Raw genomic sequence first — 21,659 nt, forward strand, 5'->3', positions numbered from 1 at the left:
TCTTTGGTACAACATTCTGTATCTTCTAGTCTGACTGTGGGCCTCATTTATCAACGAGTGATATTCTTATCACTCTTTACTAATCTTAGATGGTGCTCAAACCTGTCAGCTCCTGTCATTTTTCATACACATGACAGTAAGGAGCCGATTGGTTGGTAACACCATTTAATATTAGTATTGTGTGATCACAAGAATATCACTTATTGATAAATGTGGCCCTGTGTTTAATAAATTATCACTACTTCAAATTTAATGATGGGTACACACTAGATGTTTTGTGTACCCAGTACCGGAACGTTATATTGTGCGGTACACAATGCACGATCTGGTGTATGACAGCCTGATATATCGTTCCCCCCACTGCATCCAAAAGTATGGTGTCAGCCGCCGGATCTTCTGATCTGCTAGTCATGATCAACCCATGACTAGCTCCGAGGCAGCACTTAATGCACATTTTTGCGCTTCAAGTGCTGCCTCGGGCTAGTTGTGGGTTGGTCATGGGTCTCTAATTTACATAGGATCATAGGCTGCACAGCACAAACCCTATGTGTTTAATAGCAAGAGGAGTTAATATAGGTTGCACAACTCACCAAGATCGGTTATCATAATTTGTCACGTTTAACATGAAATGAAAAAAGTTTCTCATTGAGAAATGTTGGTTTCTGCTTCTTGTCACAAAATTGTAACCTAATCTCAAAGTTCAGGGAGTCAACAAGCATCCTTAGTGCACAGGAAGTAATGTGGGAGGAGGTTCAGTGTGTAAATATTTAGGGGCATGTTTATGACAATCTGCTTTTGTAATGTGGATGCGATTAAGATTTTTCATAGAAAATTATGGGGGCTGCTGTCAAAAAATGGAGAGACCACGGCAGATATGTAAATATCTGCTGCGGTCCCCCCTTCATACATTCGGGGGATCCTAAATATTTGCACTTACTGGTGTTTTGGGGTCATATGCTGCAAATAATCTTTAGTAATAAGACACTTAGGAGCCTATATATCAGAGATGTGCAATTTGTTTTCCATGGAAACCCAACACACCCGAACTCAGGGGTTCCAAGTCGTACAGAGCCGAGGCTTGTGTCTTCTTGCCATGTTCAGATCCCAAGACAAGGCAAAACGTCTACATGTGTCACCTTTAAATCAGTTCACCCAAACGAAACGAAGGCTGAAGAATAAATTTTGTGTTCACAAACTTCACTGAGGAGAGTCTGTCCTCGAGTGCTGTGTGTGTGAGTCTGACATTTCTGACAGTGTACTCCTAGAGAATCCTCCTTCCACACTCTGAAATGTGGGGATATAGCCAGAGGTGGCGCCCAACTGAATAGGGGGCGTGGCCTAAATAAAGGGACATAGCCTTGCAGGGAATCCCGGTAACATCACTCCAGGGAAGCCCTATTTTATGCAAGCTACTGAAACCATTTCTAGTAGTTACAGCTATGCCCAGCTATATCCTTGCCGCTTCTGTGGCAAATTGTGCCATGCATAGCACGAGATACGTGCACATGACCGTGCCTCCATAGGTATGCATGGTGCGATCGCAGTGAAACATAGTGTACCATAGAGAATGCAGCCACGGGAAATTGCATGGTGCAATGCATGCGCACGTTTGTGTCATGTTCAGTTACAATGTAACTGGGTGCACCTGTACAAATGAAGTGAGTTCATACACTGCCAGCTTGAGTCAGGCGATATCCTTTATAAAACTACTGGAAAAGCAGCTAGAGAAACTGGAGGAGAATTAACTAATTGATTTAGCTACGAATATTGGACTTGTAGATCAAGTTCTTTATTTGCTTTGCCAAGACCAAAGGGTCAAGATCTTGTAATTGGATCACTACATTTAGGCAACCATATTTGATCCTAAGATATTATAGAGGCTAAGATAAGGATTCTGGTATTTTCTATAGGTCTAGAAGGGGGAAGTTGAAGAGTGAGTTATATCATCACTTATCTTTAAAGCAGGGACCCTGTTAGTTTGGCCAGGTAACCCTGTATTGGAAATCTATTAATCTCAAACCCTGCTGACCTGATTGGGAGACCCTGGTAAGTATGAACAAAGAATTAGGGATGTATAAAAAGAGAATACCATCCAGCATTCAATGTCCACTCCTTGTGGTTCAGACAGTCAGGTCTGGGAGTGCATCAGGATATTCCTGTGGGTGAGATCTCCCACCCCATCAGCAGTGCCAAGAACTTTAGTGTAAGTTGTCTTAGGGACTCTAAATTATTTCTCTCTTTTATTTTGTAAGAAAATAACAAGAGATATGGTAAGAACTTACCTTTGATATCTCTGTTTCTACGAAGTCCATAGGGTCCACAGGGTGACCTTGGGGTATAGCTGGATCCTGGATCCTCGGGCACCACGGAGTTAAAGCTTTTAGCTGCTCCCAGGATGCACTTGGGTCCAACCTCCCCTATACCCCGCCCCCGAGCCACAGGCACCTCAGTTGGTAAGCAGCCCAGGCCGGAGGAGGAGACGAAACAGAGAGAAGGAAGACTGGAACACACAAGAACCATACTCACAGAAATGGGAGACGGAAAACCGGTGACCAGTCACAGAGCCCATATGAAGCCAGGTGAGTCAGGGCGGGTGCCCTGTGGACCCTATGGACTTCGTAGAAACAGAGATAACAAAGGTAAGTTCTTACCATATCTCTTGTTTTCTACTTCAGGGTCCATAGGGGTCCACAGGGTGACCTTGGGGATGTCCCAAAGCAGTCCAACTAAGGGCGGGGACGCTCCTGTGCTGATAGGAGAACCCGGCGCCCAAAGGATGCATCCTGAGAGGCAAAGGTGTCAAACGCATAGAACCTCAAAAAGGTCTGAATGGAAGACCAGGTGGCCGCCTTACAGAGCTGAACAGCAGAGGCGCCACGGCTAGCAGCCCAAGAAGGGCCCACGGACCGAGTGGAATGAGCCTTAACAGAGGCTGGAACAGGTAAACCCTCCTGCATATAAGCCTCAATAATAACAGAACGAAGCCAACGGGCTAGAGTCTGTTTGTTGGCAGGCCAACCCCTCTTGTGAAAACCAAAGAGGATAAACAAAGAATCCGACTTCCTCACAGAACTAGTCCGGTCCACATAAACCTGGAGTGCCCTTACAACGTCTAAGGAAGTCTCCCCAGCCGAAAGATCAGGTGACAAAGGCTGGTACAACAATTTCCTGATTAATGTGGAACCTGGAAACCACCTTAGGCAGGAAATCAGGACGAGTGCGAAGCACCGCTCTGTCCTGATGAAAAATCAGAAAAGGGGGACGACAAGAAAGCGCCCCCAAATCTGAAACCCTCCTGGCAGAAGCAATTGCCAAGAGGAAAACAGTTTTTAAAAGTTAGCCACTTGAGCTCCACTGACTCCAAGGGCTCAAAAGGAGGACCCTGTAAGGCCCTAAGAACCACCGCCAAATCCCACGGGGCCACAGGTGGCACAAAGGGAGGCTGGATTCTCAAAACACCCTGGAAAAAGGTGTGTACGTCCGGCATAGCAGCGATCCTGCGCTGGAACCACACCGACAGACCAGACACGTGTACCTTCAGTGAAGAAAGACGTAATCCTAAATCCAAACCGGACTGAAGGAAAAGCCAAAATACGCGAAACTCGGAACACCTGGGGATCATAGTTTCTGGCCTCGCACCACTGAAAGTAAGTGTGCCACACTCTGTGATAGATCCTCGCGGAAGCAGGCTTGCGCGCCCTCAGCATGGTGGTAATAACGGAGCTAGAAAAGCCCCGAGACCTCAGGACGGCTGTCTCAAGAGCCACACCGTCAAAGATAGTCGACCCAGATCCGGGTGAAGACAGGGCCCCTGAGACAACAGGTCCCGCCGTTGAGGTAGGAGGTACGGAGCGTCGATGGACAGGCTCCGCAGATCGGAGTACCACGGCCTTCTGGGCCACGCTGGGGCCACCAGGATCAGTGTGCCTCCGTCCTGTTTGAACTTGCGCAGGACCCGAGGCAGCAGAGATATCGGAGGGAACAAGTAAGCCAGTTGAAACAGCCATTTCACCGACAGCGCGTCTATCAGACTTGCGCCTGCGTCCCTTGTCCTTGACCCGTACACAGGCAGCTTGTGATTGTAACGGGACGCCATCAGGTCCAGCTCTGGCAGCCCCCACTTGTCCACGAGTAGTTGGAATACCTCTGGATGAAGCGACCATTCCCCGGGATGCACATCGTAACGGCTGAGGAAGTCTGCCTCCCAATTGAGGACTCCTGGGATGAAAACTGCCGAGAGAGCTGGAAGATAGCGCTCCGCCCAAGCCAGGACGCGGGACACCTCCGACATCGCAGCTCGACTGCGAGTCCCTCCCTGGTGATTGATGTACGCCACCGTGGTGGCGTTGTCTGACTGCACCTGAACGGCCCTTCCGTGAAGAGCGGTGCCGGACGACTGCAGGGCTCTGTATACTGCCCGCAGTTCCAGGATGTTGATGGGAAGAATCGCTTCCTCCGCCGACCAACGACCCTGAAGTGACAAGGAGCCTGTCACCGCCCCCCAACCCCGGAGACTGGCATCTGTCGTGAGCAGAACCCATTCCGGGATCCAAAAGGGGCGCCCCTCCAGGAGATGCGCTGTCTGCAGCCACCAGGCTAGGGACAGACGCACCTCCGAGGACAACACCAGCATCTGAGAGCGGATCCTGTGTGGCAATCCGTTCCATTCTGGAAGAATCAGCCCCTGCAGGGGCCTGGAATGGAACTGGGCAAACTCCACCATGTCGAATGCCGACACCATGGACCCCAAAACTCTCATCGCTGAGTGCACCGACACTCTGCCACTGCTCAGACAACTGTGAATCCGCAGCTGTAAGGAGGAGACCTTCTCTGGAGTCAGAAAAATCTGTTGCTGACGAGAGTCCAGCAGGGCCCCCAAATGAACCATCCGTTGTGATGGGATGAGGGAGGATTTCTTCCAGTTGATCAACCAGCCGTGCGCCTGTAGACAAGCGACCGTCAGGTGGAGATGCTGGATCAGTACCTCCGGGGAGCTTGCCAGCAAGAGGAGGTCGTCTAGATACGGTAGCAACCGTATCCCCTGGCTCCGAAGGTGAGCCGCCATGACCGCCATCACCTTGGTAAATACCCTTGGTGCCGTGGAGAGACCAAAGGGTAGAGCCCTGAATTGGTAGTGGTTGTGGAGAATAGCAAACCGCAGAAACCGTTGGTGCGATGTTGCTATAGGCACATGGAGGTAGGCGTCCTGGATATCCAGGGAGACCATATAATCCCCCGGTTCCATCGCCAGTATGATGGAACGCAAAGTTTCCATCCTGAATTTGGGAACCCTGAGAAACCTGTTCAGGGACTTCAAATTGAGGATGGGGCGATGAGAGCCATTGGGTTTCTGCACCAGAAACAGCGTAGAGTAATACCCCATCCCACGTTGAGACTGTGGTACGGGTATAATGACCCCCGCCGTCAGCAAGGCCTCTATGGCTTCCTGAACCTGCAAGGCCTTGGTTTTGTCCTGAGAAGGACTTGTGCAAAAAAACTGGCAAGGCGGCCTGTGCCGAAAAGACAGGGCGTACCCCTGGGAGACCACTTCTCGCACCCAGGCATCCGTGGTGGTATTGTGCCAGCACTGGGCGAATTGAAGAAGTCGGCCTCCCACTCTGGGGTCCCCCAGAGGGAGGCCCGTCCCATCACGCAGAAGGCTTATCTTCTGGCTTGGAAGAAGGGCGCCTAGCACTCCAGGCTTGCTTCTTTGGCTTTGAGGCGGTCTTGGGTGCGGACTGCCTCGGGAAGGACTGACCCTTTGCCTTGCCCTGAACCCGAAAGGAACGAAACGCCGAGCTCCGGACCTTAGCAGGTGTAGTAGCTGAAGGGAGGAAGGCTGACTTGGATTTTGCCAGGGTATCTACTATTTTGTCCAGGTCCGGACCAAATAGGAATTCCCCATTAAAAGGTAAGGCCTCCAAGCCTTTCTTTGAATCCGCGTCTGCTCTCCAAGACCGCAACCACAAGGATCTACGAGCAGACACTGCTGCCGCCGAAACCCTAGAGGTCAACAGGCTAGCATCCAAAGATGCTTCTCCAATGTAGGAGGCGGCATCTCTCATCTGTCCTAACAACGCCCTCTGGACGTCCGGAGATTCATCCGTAAACGTGTCCTCCAAGGCGTTGGCCCACCCCTCAATGGCCTTGGCCACCCAGGAGATGGCCATGGACGGCCGGGCTACAGCCCCTGAGAGAGAATAAATAGACTTTAGACAAGTCTCCACCTTCCTGTCCGTAGGATCCTTCAGCGAGGATATAGACGGCAATGGCAAAGTAGCACTCCTGATGAGGCGTGTTACATGGGAATCGACTGCAGGCGGAGTTTCCCATTTCTTACAATGCGCTTCCGGGAATGGATAATTGGACGCCAAGCGTTTCTGTGGCAGGAAACGCTTACTGGGCGTCTGCCAGGCCACCGCCATGTGATCAGTCAACTGATCAGACAAGGGGAACGCTGTAGAAGTAACCTTAGCTTTTTTAAAACTAGGATACCTTGACTTGGGAGTGGGTGCCTCATCCTCAATCAGAAGAATAGCCCGCACCGCCTTAACCAGAGCCCGCACATTGATGGAAGACTTAGTGTCTACCTCCTGGACTGAGGCATCTGAGGCTGAGTCATCCTGTACCTCACCATCATCCGAGAACCCCTCAGAATCCGAAAGATGCGCAGCCTGTGCCATGACTGAGCGTTTAGACGCCCTGGAGGGCACGTCACTGCGCAACATCGACTGAAAAGCCGAAGATGCTTCCGCCAAATCTTGGACAGTGTGGGAAAGCGCATCCACCCAGGGTGGAGGAGCTGTCACAGGAGCCTGAAACGGCACCACAGCCGGCTGTGCCACAGGGGTGGACTGAATATACATTGGCAACCCCGCATAGGGACCAACAGGCTGAGACCCCGGGGGAGTCTGCAATAATTGTGGGACACCCGGGGAATGGGGGATGGCAGGCTGGGGCAACGCCCTAGTAGGGGCGGCAGTCGGGACCGACAGACGGTCCGCGATGGACACCAGCACCTGGGAAAACATCGCCCATGGTGGCTCCTGCGAAATGGGAGGTTTAGACGTACCAGGGACCGCCTGGCACCGTCCGTCCTGTGACAAATCCTCCCTATCCACTCCTGCAGAACAGCGCCTGCAGGAGAACAATGCTGGAGCCCCGGAGTGCTCAATCTCCTCCTCAGACATGACTTAGGAAGAAAACGTGCGCACTCACCAGTGTGCTGAACAACAGCCCACAATATGGCACCGTGTAGCACACAACTGTATGTGACGGACCTCACAAATACGTGATCTATATAGGTGAGGTCAGTAGAAACACCCTTCCCCCGCACACCTGTAGGGCTTGTAGGAGAAGGAAAGGGATAGGTACAGGCTGACAGTAAGTAGAAAAAAGACACAGACAGGCAGCACTAGCAAAAGTCACATACCATGCAGGAAGATATACTCACTGCACCTTTCCACTACAATCAACCTCCCAGATTCAGTGTCTGGGAGGGCTATAGCGCTGTGTACACTGTCCTTGTCGGGGGAGAGGTACACAGGGGGACCGGTCCGCGTGCTCCCTGAGAGTATCCACGCTGCCAGTAAGAAAATGGCCGCTGGAGACCTCAGAGGAGTAGTGGCCGAGTAGCTGCAGCTCAGCGACGCCAGACTCCGAGCTGAAAGGCGCGCTGAGCTGAGAGGAGGAGCCGCTGACAGGGAAGGCTTCCTCCCCTGGCTAGCATATTTAACCCCCAAGGTTGCGGCATCCCGCTTGCCGCTTAATTACCCTGGTGGTCTAGTGGTCTGGCGGGGTATGCCTCCGATGGAGGGGGGGCCCACCGCCACCGCTAGCGCCCCCGGTCTGTCCCCTAGACCGGGGGCATGGGACTGCATATGAAAGGCATTACCCGCGCACCGCCGCTAATCAGCAGTGCGCGGCTTACCTGATCTCCCCGGCGTCTTCCGGCAGCAGTCCCGGGGGAAGCCAGAGTCCGGCTAGTACAGACTCTGGCTTCCCCCGCCGCGATCCCCAGTTCAGTGCTGGCGTCGCGGCGCCAGCAGGGAGAAGGAGCGGCAGCGTGGGCGTCTGTACAGACAGCCCAGCGCTGCCGCTCTGGAGAAAAAAACTCTAGTCAAAAAAATAAATAAATTTAACTAAATTAAAAAAGCTTTAGGGGGCTGCTCCTGCAGACCCCCCCCCGCAGGGTGACCCGACTCCGGCCGGGCACCATCTTAAACTGAGGTGCCTGTGGCTAAGGGGCGGGGTATAGGGGAGGTTGGACCCAAGTGCATCCTGGGAGCAGCTAAAAGCTTTAACTCCGTGGTGCCCGAGGATCCAGGATCCAGCTATACCCCAAGGTCACCCTGTGGACCCCTATGGACCCTGAAGTAGAAATTTGCATTATAATCTGTTTGTCATTTTATTAATATTTTTGTAACTAAGCCTTGAAAATATTTTTTGGGTTAAACACATTTAATCTAGCATATTCTCTGTGATTCTTATTGAGCTTGCATGCCTGGATAGGCCCATCCAGTAGAACAGTCTGCATGGTGGCAGAAGAACCGTGTATTTTGGTAAGTGACCGCGGTGTGTCGGCATCACAACCAGCTGATCCAGATTGTTGTATCTGCGCGTCAGTCGTGACAATGATGTTAGCACTGATGAGGGTGAGGAGGATGAGGATGAAGATGACATCTTCTCAGAGTTGATTAACAATGCTGTTAGCTACCTTAAGCCCATTGGTAGCTAGTTTTGTGGGGGCCCAAACCAAGCACTTCAGCCACAAATGTGGCAGTCCCAGGTCACTGAAGTGTTTGGTTTGTTAAACTGTGCATGTTCTTTTTAGTATACAACATATGAGGGGGTCTGATGTCCCAAGAACAATTCCACCTCTTTTCATTATGGGCTTTGCAGAGATTGTGTATATTTGACAGACAGTGTATATTACTGTTACTTACAGTGTTTTGTATCATGCAATGCTATCCAGTTTGGCTGTTTTTAATAGTTTTCCATTTCTCCAATTTGTTTTATTTAGGTATAACAACACTGTAATCACTCAATCAATCCTTTAACTGGCTTCCACTATATACTCGTCCTCTATTTACCTGTACTGACCTCGGGCCTCTGACTAATGAAAACATTCTATAGCAGTTCTGAAGACCGATAACATTTTTTTTTAAAAAGAGCGTGTTTTCCTAGTCTCCTCACAGAATCACAAGTTAAATAATTAACTTTACCTGTGATTCTTTTAAAATGTGTCAGAATGAATACACCTGTGCACCTGCTAGGTAACCTGGAAAACGTGAACTGTGTGAGGTCCTGAGGACAGAGTTTGAGGACTACTGTTCTATAGCATTGTATAGTAAACTGCCATCCTGTCTGCCACTACAGTGCCACTCTGTTTCCTAGATGAGCTATATTCTTTTTTTAAACTGCCATGTGTTTGTGCCGCTAATCTGTCACTTAGTTTAGCTAGTTAGCTCGCTGCAGCCATTGGCCAATATGTGTGAATACAATATTGTAAGCTGTTAGGTGATCAAATGACTGGAAGTTAATGTTATTGAAGTCAATAATGCTGTAGGAACAAATATAGGTCCAAATTACATGATTTTAGCATTTATTAATTTTAAAAAAATCCCAAACCAAAACACTTGAGGGTAGTTTTGGCAAAACCAAACACGATGATGAATTAGAATCAAAACACGGGGGGTGTGAGCACATCTGTACTTATTACTGGTAACCAGAGCAATTTATAATAAAGAATTGTCTTACTTCAGAGAGGAAAACGTAAACACGTTTGGGTCATGGGTTACAAATGCATGCACTATGCATTTATATCAAACTGCTCAGTTTGCTATATTCTAACTGTCCTATTTCCATGTATAAAAAGAGTGTAGTCTGCATATCACTTGTATTATTCTAGTAAGCGAAAGGTGAGAAGAATGTTTGATGTACTTGAATTAGGTACTACCTGTGATGTCCCTGTGTATCTGAAAGTAAATAACTAAACGTAAAATAAAAGTACTATAACTGGGCACACTCCTGCATGCCACCTAACCCATACACAGCCATCACTTAGCGAAGTAAAAAACTGTTTGACTGTTCGTGATGAAGGAACTAATCTCTTTCAAATTATTGCCATGCTTCATAAATAAACATGTCATTTAAATTGAACTGTCCTTTAATATGTAGAAAGAAGTTTGCATTAATAATTGACAAATCTATCTAAAAATTCCCCATTGGCTAGCACAGCCCTCAGCCTCCTGAGAAGTCAGTAAAATTGGTTATGAACCAGGGGCGTAACTACTATAGGTGCAAGGGGTGCAGCTGCTATGGGGCCCACCTTCTTTGTCAAAGTTACAGGTGTTATATACATTTTTCACCATTGGGTGGTACATAGGGGCCCTTACAAACTTTTGCTATGGGGCCTTAAAACTACCTAGTTACGCCCCTGGTTATGCAGCAACAGTAATACCTGGAATAATCTAAAAGAGAAAATATGTCAGCATCCAAATGTTATATTGTTGTATAGTTCACAGTACCCTGTCATCTGAATACATTGCCTGACCACTTTCTCACCATTTAGCACATTCCATGTGGTCATTAGCCATGGCAAGGTAAGGCAGGCTTGGTGTGTCCCGTAACATCAAGTGTTCATTTATCAGCTCCCTTTCCTTGGTGCCAGATACCACCATTGCCTGCACAACTTCTGTCCTTCCCTGTATTGCCGCACAATGAATTGGAAGAAGTCCTTTTTTGTTACACTTTCTGGTAGATGCTCCATGAGATAACTGTAACAGAAGACATTTAAAGACAATCTAACTGCAAATTAAAATGTTGATAGGTTTCATTTATTAGATGTTTAAGTGAAATGTACCATGTTAAAATAATTAATTTGTATTCTGAAGTTTCTGTATGTGGCTGTACTACTTCTCACACTTAACCAAGCGTTGTATCTTGCCAATTTTAAATGTGTAAAGTCATTAACAAAATTATATTTGTTTACTCAAATTACATATAAAAATAAATAAACCACTGTCTAATAACTATCATCATATTGCCACATCACAAAATTAGATTACAGAGGCAATGAGATAATGGAAGAAATTCATGAATAGACAATGAAGTTTACTGAGTGCCAAATCTGTTTTTCCTCTTCTGTGGTATAATACATCTGCTCTTATTCCTGAATTTACTCTGCAGAAAATATGCACTGTGATTCTCAGCTAGAGATGGGCGCAAATTTGCACTTGGACAAACCAGGTTGACATACAAGGGATGCAAACGCTATTTTCTTCTCTATGCAAGGAAATATCCATTTTTTTCCATGTAGCACTTACACTGGGCAACATTATTTTTACACTGTAATATAAAGATAAACTAGGAAATGTTCCCCCCTCTAAGGCCGGCTACACACTTGGCAGACATCGGCTGATTTGCTGTATCGACACGACAAATCGTGCATGTCTGTTAGTGCGTACGCACTATTACATGCTCCTGCGGGTCATATACAAAGTCTTCCAGTCACCCGTGTTGGACAGCCAACCATAAGATATCACATGCAATTAGGTACCAATCATGAGGTGTGTACGGACAACCGGACGATATGTTGGTCTGGCTTGGCCAATTTTGGCATCATATGTTGCCAGTGATCTTTGTAGTGTGTACATGAGCAGCGATAAATCGTACACGATCAAATTATACAATATATGCGATATTGGACAGTGTGTACACTCAATATCGTATTTTCTGGCCTCAAGGGAAATTGAACGTAAAATTTGTCCAATTACAAGTCGTTCAGGTGTGTACCCCACCCTCTCTCTATATCGGTCTGCAAATTTTACATCATACTTCAGTGGGCTGAAAATGTCTTACTTTCCTGGGAGACTATAACCCAAATCCATGTTTCCTGGAATTTCTGTGAGAATGAGCAAATAGGTTTAAAATTTTCACCCTTGCATCACAATGTGGCTTACTAGTTACACCTTTTTACTGGATTTACTCTAAATGAGGCCTAGGGTACGCATCATGTGCAATGAAACAATGTTATTAAAAGGCCATACATTTACTCTAGAACAGGGGTCTTCAACCATGGCCCTCCAACTGCTGTGGAACTACACATCCCAGCATGCACTGCCACCTTTTTGATATAACAGCATGCTAAAACTATGGCAGTGCATGCTGGGACGTGTAGTTCCACAGCAGCTGGAGGGCCAAGGTTGAAGACCCCCTGCTCTAGATGATTGAAAGATGTATTCATAAAACTCTTAACTCAACTAGAGATGTGCAGGCTCTGTTCGGTTTAGATTTCCTGCCAAGTTCGGATTTTTCCATGAAAGATGAGGTTTTGCCTCTTTGAGACCCGATTTTTGGCGGGAAAAACTGAACTGAGCCTGCACATCTATATTAAGAACTAAACCAAAAATGGTTTCGCAAACGTCCAGAAACCCGCTAGAAGGATCAGAAAAATAGTTGGTTCTGGAAGGTCAGACTTTCATAATACCCAGCAATTGGCCTGAGCAGAACTATTTTGTCTATAAAAAAGACCCTAAGTCTGTCTTCTTCTGATGGTGGCATCTACTAGAATCTTTGATTGATGTACAGAAGTTATTAGAATTTGAGCATAGTAGAGTTACCACAATTTCAATTTTAAATTCCCAGACAAGGGCCATGACCAGGGGGTCCGACCAGGAGCGTGGCTAAAGTAGTAGTCGGGTTATAACCATTTCCTCTGTGAGATTTCATGCCATTTTTTTAAACACTTTAATAAAGTGCTCTTCATGCCCCTTGATATGCTTCAGAGCCCCCAATATGCCCTTAAATATGTCTGAGCCCCTAATGCCCTCACATGCCAGCCCAGAGCTCTAATATGCCTTTTATATGCCTCAAAGCTTCCCTGCATCTCTTTAGCTCAGACGCCTCAGCTGGAAATGCAGAGGGGCTGGTGACATGCAAAGAATGGTCTTAGACTAACAATGGTTTTGCAGCTGTTTTATAGTTTGTGCCTGACAGCAAGTGCCGCAGCATCGATGGTGGCATCCATTGTTGGGAAAACATTAGTGGCGCTTGTCCAATGGCCATTGATTGTCATCAATGGTTTAACTAACAATGGTTTCAAACCAGCCACAATTGATCAATCACGATGGTACAGCCTTCAATGACAATCACTATCCCCAGCCCCCCTACATCTCCCCAGCCCCCTGCTTCTCTCCAGCACCCATTTGTCTATCCATCTCCAACTACCTTGTGTTTCTCCAGCTCAAATCACCTTGCATCTCTCCAGGCCCTGCCATTGCATGTCTCACTAGCCCCTTTGTGTCTCTAGAGCTCCAGTCTGCCTGGCTCCACTCCATGCATCTCCTCTTTGCACACTATCCAGTCCATGTCGCCACCCCAGGGCATATTGTAACAGTCTCAGAAAGTAAGAGATTAGGCTCACTCTCTCAGGATTGGTCAGAAGAAAGAGTTGAGCTGCCGTGATTGTCACTTGCCGATTTCAGGCTGTTCAGAGTAATCTTGGATGGGTGGTAACCCTAGAGCAGTGGACAACGATCACCAGCACCAGGCTTTGTGCAGGACATGTGTCTACCGTTCACACTTCCATACCCTCCAACATAACCCCTTCCACCAGGTACAAAATGCTCTGCTCCTGGACTTCCCACTTAATTTATGATTGCAGTCACCTGTGTTTAACTTACTAATTGAAGTGAAGTTAATTTTTAACAGATGACGGCAATCATAAATCAAGTGGGAAGTCCAAGAGCAGATAACTTTGTACCTGGTGGAAGGAGTCATGTTGGAGGGTCTGCAGTTTGGGAAGTAAATAAAAACATATGCTACAGTATATCATAATTTAGTAGATGAGCTCTTACTATCAACTGATGTGACTAATACAGTAGTGGAGGCAGATCAAAGACTCAGGGGTCTATTTACGAAGGTCATAAAAGCCCTTTCTCCAACATATTTACTGGAGAAGGGGCTTTTCTCACCTTCTCTTAATTTATTAAAGCATAATACCAGAGGAATGCTAGGTTTTACTGGTGTGAAGAAGCGACAAAAAGCATTGTTTTTCATTGATGGGTATTGCCATATTGAGATGGCGTTACTGTATAGCTGGCAATGCGGACCTGCAAAGCCGTAAAGGGTTTATTTGATCCCTACAAGGTCAATGTATTGGATATGCATGCACATTTTACAGTGACCCTTCACTTGCAGTGCTAGGCTGCAGGTAAAGTAGAGCCCCAGATATGTAAAGTATGGTGTTACAAAAACCTGATGTGTAGTTAGTGCCTGGACCCCTCTCTCAGAACTACTTTACATTTAAGCGTTTGGACTAAAAGTGTAGTTGTTATCAGGTAATGGTATTTGTTTCCAAACATCCAGATTTCCTTATTTTACAATAATACTCATAAATGAGGACTCCAGTGTGGCATGTACCTTAACCTGGTATGTACAGTGTAAATGCGAATTTCAGTTCTACCGAGGAAACATCCTGTGGTGGCAGCCTGTGGTGTGGTGATACAAAATTAACAATTATACATTCCAAAAAAGTAATGGCTATCATAACATTAGGTTTGTTAAAATATTACTAAGAGACCGGGTATTCCTTGTTTAAAGCACATGCACCAGATATCAGTCATCAAAAACATTCAAACACGTATGGCTTATTAGAATGGGTTTTTTGTATTATTATAATTATTAATAATAAGATATTGCACTATTGGGGCACTTCTTGTCCTTTTTTCACTTTCTCCATTTGGTACTTGGCAGATCATTACTATATGTTCTAGGTCCTGTACGTCAGCCCACCCTGGTCCACACTCTGCACATAGGCACAGCAGTGGGTGCTGATGTTGCTGCTGTGCTTGTCTGGCACTTTCTGTAGATGGGCCAGGTAAATTAGATATGATTGCCTGTTGGATTTGGCCAGAGGCAGTATTAGTTTAGCTTTCTGACAGCACCAGTTAATGAATCAATGTCTTAAGTGGATTAGGCTTCCAACAATGTGACAGACTGTATTGGCAATTGCATTTTGGGTGATCTCATTAGATGATAAATCTTGCACATACAGCAGGCATGTCATACAGGCGGCCTGCATAAACATTTTATGCTGCACCAGAGTGTGGGCTCACCTATATATAATAAGCGGCCCACACCTGTCACGATCGGAGCACAGCTCTGATCGGGTAGTGTTTACTATTACAAGTTGGCAACAGTGGTCTCTGAAGTGATCAGAAGGCCAGTGTTCCCAGTGATGCAACGCGCGGGTGACATCATGACATCGCCTGCGACGAGTGGAGCCTGCGCCTGCCGCTCTGGATCTAATTAGATCCAGTCAGCAGCAGCATCTACACAGGACGGCGTGGTCTGGTGCGGTGCCCAGCGGCCGTCGTGAAGAAAGGTAAGTACTGCACAGACAGGTGAGTGGGGCCTGTGCTATACTGGGAGGGGGCATTACTGGGGGCTCTGCATAAAGGGGCACTACTAAGGACATTACTGGGGGCTCTGCATAAGGGGCACTACTAAGGACATTTACTGGGGGCTCTACATAAGGGGCACTACTAAGGACATTAATGGTGGCTCTGCATATGGGGCATTACTGGGGGCTCTGCATTCGGGGCACTACTAAGGACATTACTGGAGGCTCTGCATAAGGGGCATTCCTGGGGGCTCTGCATAAGGGGCACTACTAAGAACATTACTGGGGGTTCTGCATGAGGTGCACTTCTAGGGGCATTACTGGGGCACTACTAGGGACATTACTGGGGGCACTACTAGGGACAATACTGGGGGCACAACATAAAAGGCACTACTAGGGCACTGCATTAGGGGCATGGCATAATGGGCACAAATTCAGGGGGCATTGCAAAATGGGTTCTAATACAGGGTGGAATTGCATAAGGGGCACTGCATTGGTTTTTATTAATAAACCTTTCAAAATTGCATATAAAGACTTTTTTTGTTGCGGCCCACACCCTCGTAAACCTTGAATATGCGGCCCGGTTGGTATTTTGAGTTTGACATTCCTGACATACAGTATAGGAGCCAATTCCGATTTGTGCACAGATATTGTGGATTACAGCATACTGCGCATGCATCAAAGATTTGGCACATGTGCTCAATCAGGTGGAGAATTGTAGTGTGTATAGACTGATCTGTCCTTTGATGGACTACACTATCCATGAAATCGGCATTTCTGGGCGGTAACACGGTGGCTACCATACGATAACGCAAAACTCTTCTGTTTCGTAGGATACACATTAAAGTGTCATGGGCGTGTTGGACTACTTCTGTGGACATATGTGAATTTTGTGTATCATGAAATTAGTTTCCACCTCAGAACTGTAGCACACATGCTGGTATGAGGGTCCTAAAAAAGAAATCTAACAGTTTGTATAATTATGAATGTTTGGACCATGATTTTGGGAAGAAAATGGGTATGTATTACAGAGATAAGAACTGCAGTAATCTATTTCTATTGATTGCTCTGTGGGTGGTGGTGGGTCCTGACTATTTATGGTGTACCCGTTGAATTATAGAAGAATACATTGATTAATTTTTAGCTTCACAAATATTTTTATGCTCTGCATGAGACATGGCATAAACAAATACCTATATAGGTCTATCAGTTTGCATTGATCTATAAAACATGTATTAGGCTTTTACAATTGCAAATCATTCAGTGCATGCTACTAGGAGTACATTTTTAGGCTAGCCTCACCAGACTGATGATGGGACTGAGGCCTGTCCATGTTCTGGACATTAGTCTCGTTACCTTCCATGGGAGCACTTGCTTGAGTTCCTCGTCATAGCTAGAGTATTCTACGAATAGTGATGGCCACTGTCTGTGCTTGACCCGCTCGCCTTTCTACAGTCATTTTACTTTGACTCTCTTGATATCTGAAACATTTTTGTGGCAGTTGTCCATTGCCCTTACAGAGCTGGTGTTTTGGGGACATTAAGGTCTTCCTATCTTTTTTTTTAAATCTCTCTTTATTTGCACAACTTCAATATCCCAATAAGTTTCCACAAACATCACTATAATCCATACAATTAATATATCTATTATTTCTAAAATCAGACATGAAAATTTTTCTTTTTCTTTATAAGAATATCCACATATCCTACATCAACATATCTTATTCAGAAATATACTGGGTATACAACACTATTAAACCTGGGCACAATCCATTAATTTAAACCCTTATATGGCAGAACAGGACACGGAGGGGTTCCCTATCCTTAACTTTATTAAACCTCATACCCCCCCCCCCCAAAAAAAAAAAACCAAACAAAAAAAAAACAATAATACTCTAATATATTCTCCTTCTCCTTTTCTGTCTGATTCCATTATCTAAGCTTTCAGGTCAAATCTTATTTCCCCCTATCCATACCACATAATCCCTGAAAAGCATATTTGTATTTTTTCTTGTGTTGTTCTGGACAGCGTTACCATGTATTTACCCCATGTATCATAAAATCTCTGAGCACTTTTTTCCTTTTGTACTGTTGACTCAACCCAGTCCATCCGAAACAAATACAATTAGTCTAAAAACATAGACATAGTAGGTTTTTCTGGGTGAGCCCATGATTGTAATATCATTTTCAGAGCTGTGGCAGAAATCACCATTAATAATTTCCTTCTCCCTTGTGTATCTATACTGCCCTGCGGCCTTATGCCCAATATAGCCCATTCTGCCGACAGCTGAAAACCCCTTTCCACATATTGGCCCACAAACTCAACCACTGCTTTCCAAAAACGTTTCATAACAGGACAGTCCCAAAAGCAGTGGTAGAGATCTGCCCTACTCCCCCCCACATTTCAAACATCTATTTGATTGGGATAATCCCATCTCACTACGTCTCTGTGGAGATAGATATGCTCTATGATAAATCTTATAAAACATTTCACCATATGTTGGAATGGGGAGTAATCTACATGATTGCTTCAGGGCACCTAATATTACATTTACTGTAATACTGCCTCCCCCGGCTTTCCCTCCATTTAATTAATCCTGTCTTAACTTCCTTATAATCTAACTGTGGACGGATAAAAGCGTAATATAGTGATATCACTTTACGTTTCATAACCCCTTGGACCAACAGTCTATCCAATTGATTATCCAAATCAATCTCGTTCAACTCCCGTGTTATCCTACTTATATAATATTGAGCCTGAATAAATGCCAATCCCCCCAGATTTAATCCAACAAACTTTTCTCTTGCTTGGGTCATGTTCATTGGCTTCTTAGCTTGAATATCAATCAATTGCCCAACCCTGGATAAGCCCTGCCTTTTCCACACATTAAAAGGGATATAATGCTTCCCCTGCCTGAAAATTATGATTATCCATAAATGGCAAATGTATTGAAAAATGAGGATTTAATTTAAATATATATCGTAACATTAACCATGCTTTCCTTGTAGTTATTAGCAGCGGGTTTCTTTCCATATCTGGATCTATATCTATTTCCCTTAAGTGCAAAAATGCTATTAAGCCCATTCCTCTAAGAAATATGCGCTCTAATGACATATGCGCATAATTGTCCTTTTCCTCTAACCAATCTCTGATGTATCGTAACTGGGCAGCCAAATTATATATTTCCAGATTGGGAAAGTTCACACCTCCATTGGATTTAGTTTGTTGTAGCTTTTCTAGGCTTATCCTGGCTCTTTTGCCCGCCCATATAAAATTACTAAACAAACTATTAATCTCCCGTACCTCTCTGCGAGCTAACACAATCGGAAGTGATTGCACCTGATACAACAACCTGGGAAATGATATAATTTTTTATCAAGCTAGTACGACCAAGCAACGATATTGATAATGAATTCCAACCGGCTAGTTCTTTCTTACATGCTTTTATTGCCGTTTTAACATTGATATTATGTATAATGCTTATATCCTTGGGAATTTTCACACCCAAGTATGTTATAAATTTAGAGGCCCATTTAATAGGTAGGTCTCTTGCCCACGCCGGTTTCCCATAGCCCATTCTTAAGTACATCACCACTGACTTATCAAAGTTTACTGAGAACCCCGAGACGCTCCCAAAGCTCTCCAATTTCTGCATCAAGGGCACCAGGGAGGACCTCGGGTTTGTGACAAACATCAACAAGTCATCCGCAAAAGCGGTCATCTTCGTCTCACGAGAACCCTCCCCCAAACCTCTTAATTTTTCCCAACTCTGTAGATATCTTAACATTGGGTCCAATGCCAGGTTAAACAATAGTGGCGAGAGTGGGCAACCTTGATGTGTACCCCTGCTCATTGTTACCTTTTAACTACTAAGCCCATTAATAAGTAATGTTGTATTCGGTGAGTCGTACAAAAATTGGATAAACTTAATAAAACTACCTCCAAAGTCCCTCATTAGCAATATTTTTTGTTAAAATGACCAGGAAATAGTATCGAAGGCCTTATTAGCGTCTAAACTGAGTAAAATACTAGAGGACGACGTTACTCTGTGTGCCTGAACCACAGCTGCTATTGCAGTTCTTATCCCCTTAACTGAGCGTCGGCCTGCTACGAACCCCAATTGGTGTTCCGTCAATAAATCACTACTAATAGACTGCAGCCTGTTTGCCATAATTCTGGCCAACAGTTTACAATCCAAATTTAGGAGTGTTATAGGTCTATATGATGACTCCAACTGCGGATCCTTACCCGTTTTTAACAGTAGGATTGTAGCAGCCAAATTAAAAGATGGATATCTTGGACTGTTTGTATGTATATGCTGAAATAAATCGACCAGTATAGGTTTAATCTCCTGCAATAATATTTTATAATATTCTGACGGTAATCCGTCCGGGTCCGGGTCCTTATTCAGCTGTAGAGCCGCAAGCGCCTCCTGTACCTCTTCTGTAGATATTTCTAAATTTAACATATCTTTCTGTATTTGAGAAATTTTCGGCAAACGGGCCTTTGATAATAAATAATTCATTAAATCATCATCCTGAGTGGGAGCCGTATATAAGTTGGAATAGAATCTATGAAATATCTTAATATCCTCATCCTTTGTTATTAACCTCTTTTGCTCTGTATCATAGATCCTTGTTATATGATTCCTTTGTTTCTGTGATCTGGCCAATGATGCCAAAAGTTTGCCTGGTCTATTTCCCCATCTAAAATAGTAATTTTTAGAATAGTCTAATGATATTTTTGCCTGTGCTAATAGATAACTTTCAAGTAGTTGTCTATTCAATTTATATTCCCCCAAAGTTGTCTCTGAGGGATCCGCGATGTAAATTCTAAAACTCTCTGAAACCACCCCACTCAGTGCTTGGTACTTTTGTCTATTTTTTTTCCTATAATTAGCAATATATGACATTATATGTCCTCTAATTACTGATTTTGAGGTCTCCCAAAATAAAATTGGGTCCTTTCTATGTTTGCTGTTATCCTCCTGAAACTCTGCCCATTTAGCTTTTAGGTATTGATTAAAGTCCTCTGATTTATATAAAAATGATGGAACTCTCCATCTATAATTACCTTTTATCACCTCAGGAATATTGATTTTAATACAAATCAGAGCATAATCTGATATCATAATTTCTGTTATATCTACATCGCTTACATTCGCCACTAATCTCTCCCCTATCAAGAGGTAGTCTATCCGTGATAGTGATTTATGGACCTGTAAACTTACGCCCCGATGGATTAACCATCCTCCAATAATCCACCAAACCATGCATATTTTTAAGATTAGCAATAGGATTAGAACAACTATAAATGTATGATTTTGGCACTACAGATTTATCCAGGGTTGGGTTATCCACCCCATTAAAATCCCCCCCTATTGTTAAATTTGGGCACTCCCTCTCTAAAAGTATTTGGTTTAACTTTGAAAATAAGGATTTTTGCGCAGAATTTGGGGCATAAATGTTTAATAATGTATACTTAATCGAATGAACTTGAATGCCAAGCAAGAGAAATCTCCCCTCTGAATCCTCTACTTTCTCCCCTATAATACATGGAAGGTGACAAGATAAAACTATCGCCACCCCTCTTGAATTAGAGTTATAATTCGCTACTATACATTCCCCAATCGAATGAGCTTTGAGTGAAACTTCACTTCCCTTCTGCCAGTGGGTTTCCTGTAAAAAGGCTATATCTGAGCCATTTCTCTTCAAGTGTTCTACTACCTTTTTTCTCTTTACTGGGGAATTTTACCCTCCCACATTCCAAGATGTTATCTTAAGTTGATAAGCCATCCCTGTCTCAACATTATCCCCCACCATAAACTAATCCAGGAGAAAGAAGAGAAAAGGAGAAAAAAAAAAGGCCCCCAACCTCCCCCCTCTCATTCGCCATCACTATATTTACCTTACTTAAAACCCTATACCTGTACACCTTATTTCTAACATATAAACTTGTAATGTAAGTGCACCTACTCCTTTTCTCTATTTTCCACAACCAATACTCACCACTGATATAGATTCTGCAGTGTCCCATAACCCCCCCTTGAAAACCTCAATCCCATATCTCCTGCTCATTCCTATTAGAATTTCTATACAAACCCAGTCCACATTTCTTTCATACTATATATATATATATATATATATATATATATATATATATATATATATATATATATAGATAGAACAATATCATGATTGTGACCAATCGCCAAACCCAAATCCCAATTTTTCCCATAATCCACAACCAAACA

The 21,659-nt window shown here is 44.7% G+C and overlaps 1 protein-coding gene across 1 annotated transcript in view; it reads right to left on the reverse strand.

The window, feature by feature from the left end:
* The window catches only part of LOC148538345 (uncharacterized), a 231,790-nt gene that overhangs the window by 25,864 nt on the left and 184,267 nt on the right, over positions 1–21,659 (reverse strand). Inside the window, exon 21 of the mRNA XM_088454387.1 lies at positions 10,567–10,778. Coding sequence (XP_088310513.1) covers positions 10,567–10,778 — 212 coding nt within the window. The remainder of the gene's footprint in view (positions 1–10,566; positions 10,779–21,659) is intronic.

Source organism: Taudactylus pleione, unplaced genomic scaffold, assembly GCF_031769625.1.
Source record: "Taudactylus pleione unplaced genomic scaffold, aTauple2 ptg000040l, whole genome shotgun sequence".
In the NCBI taxonomy this organism is placed as follows: Eukaryota; Metazoa; Chordata; class Amphibia; order Anura; family Myobatrachidae; genus Taudactylus; species Taudactylus pleione.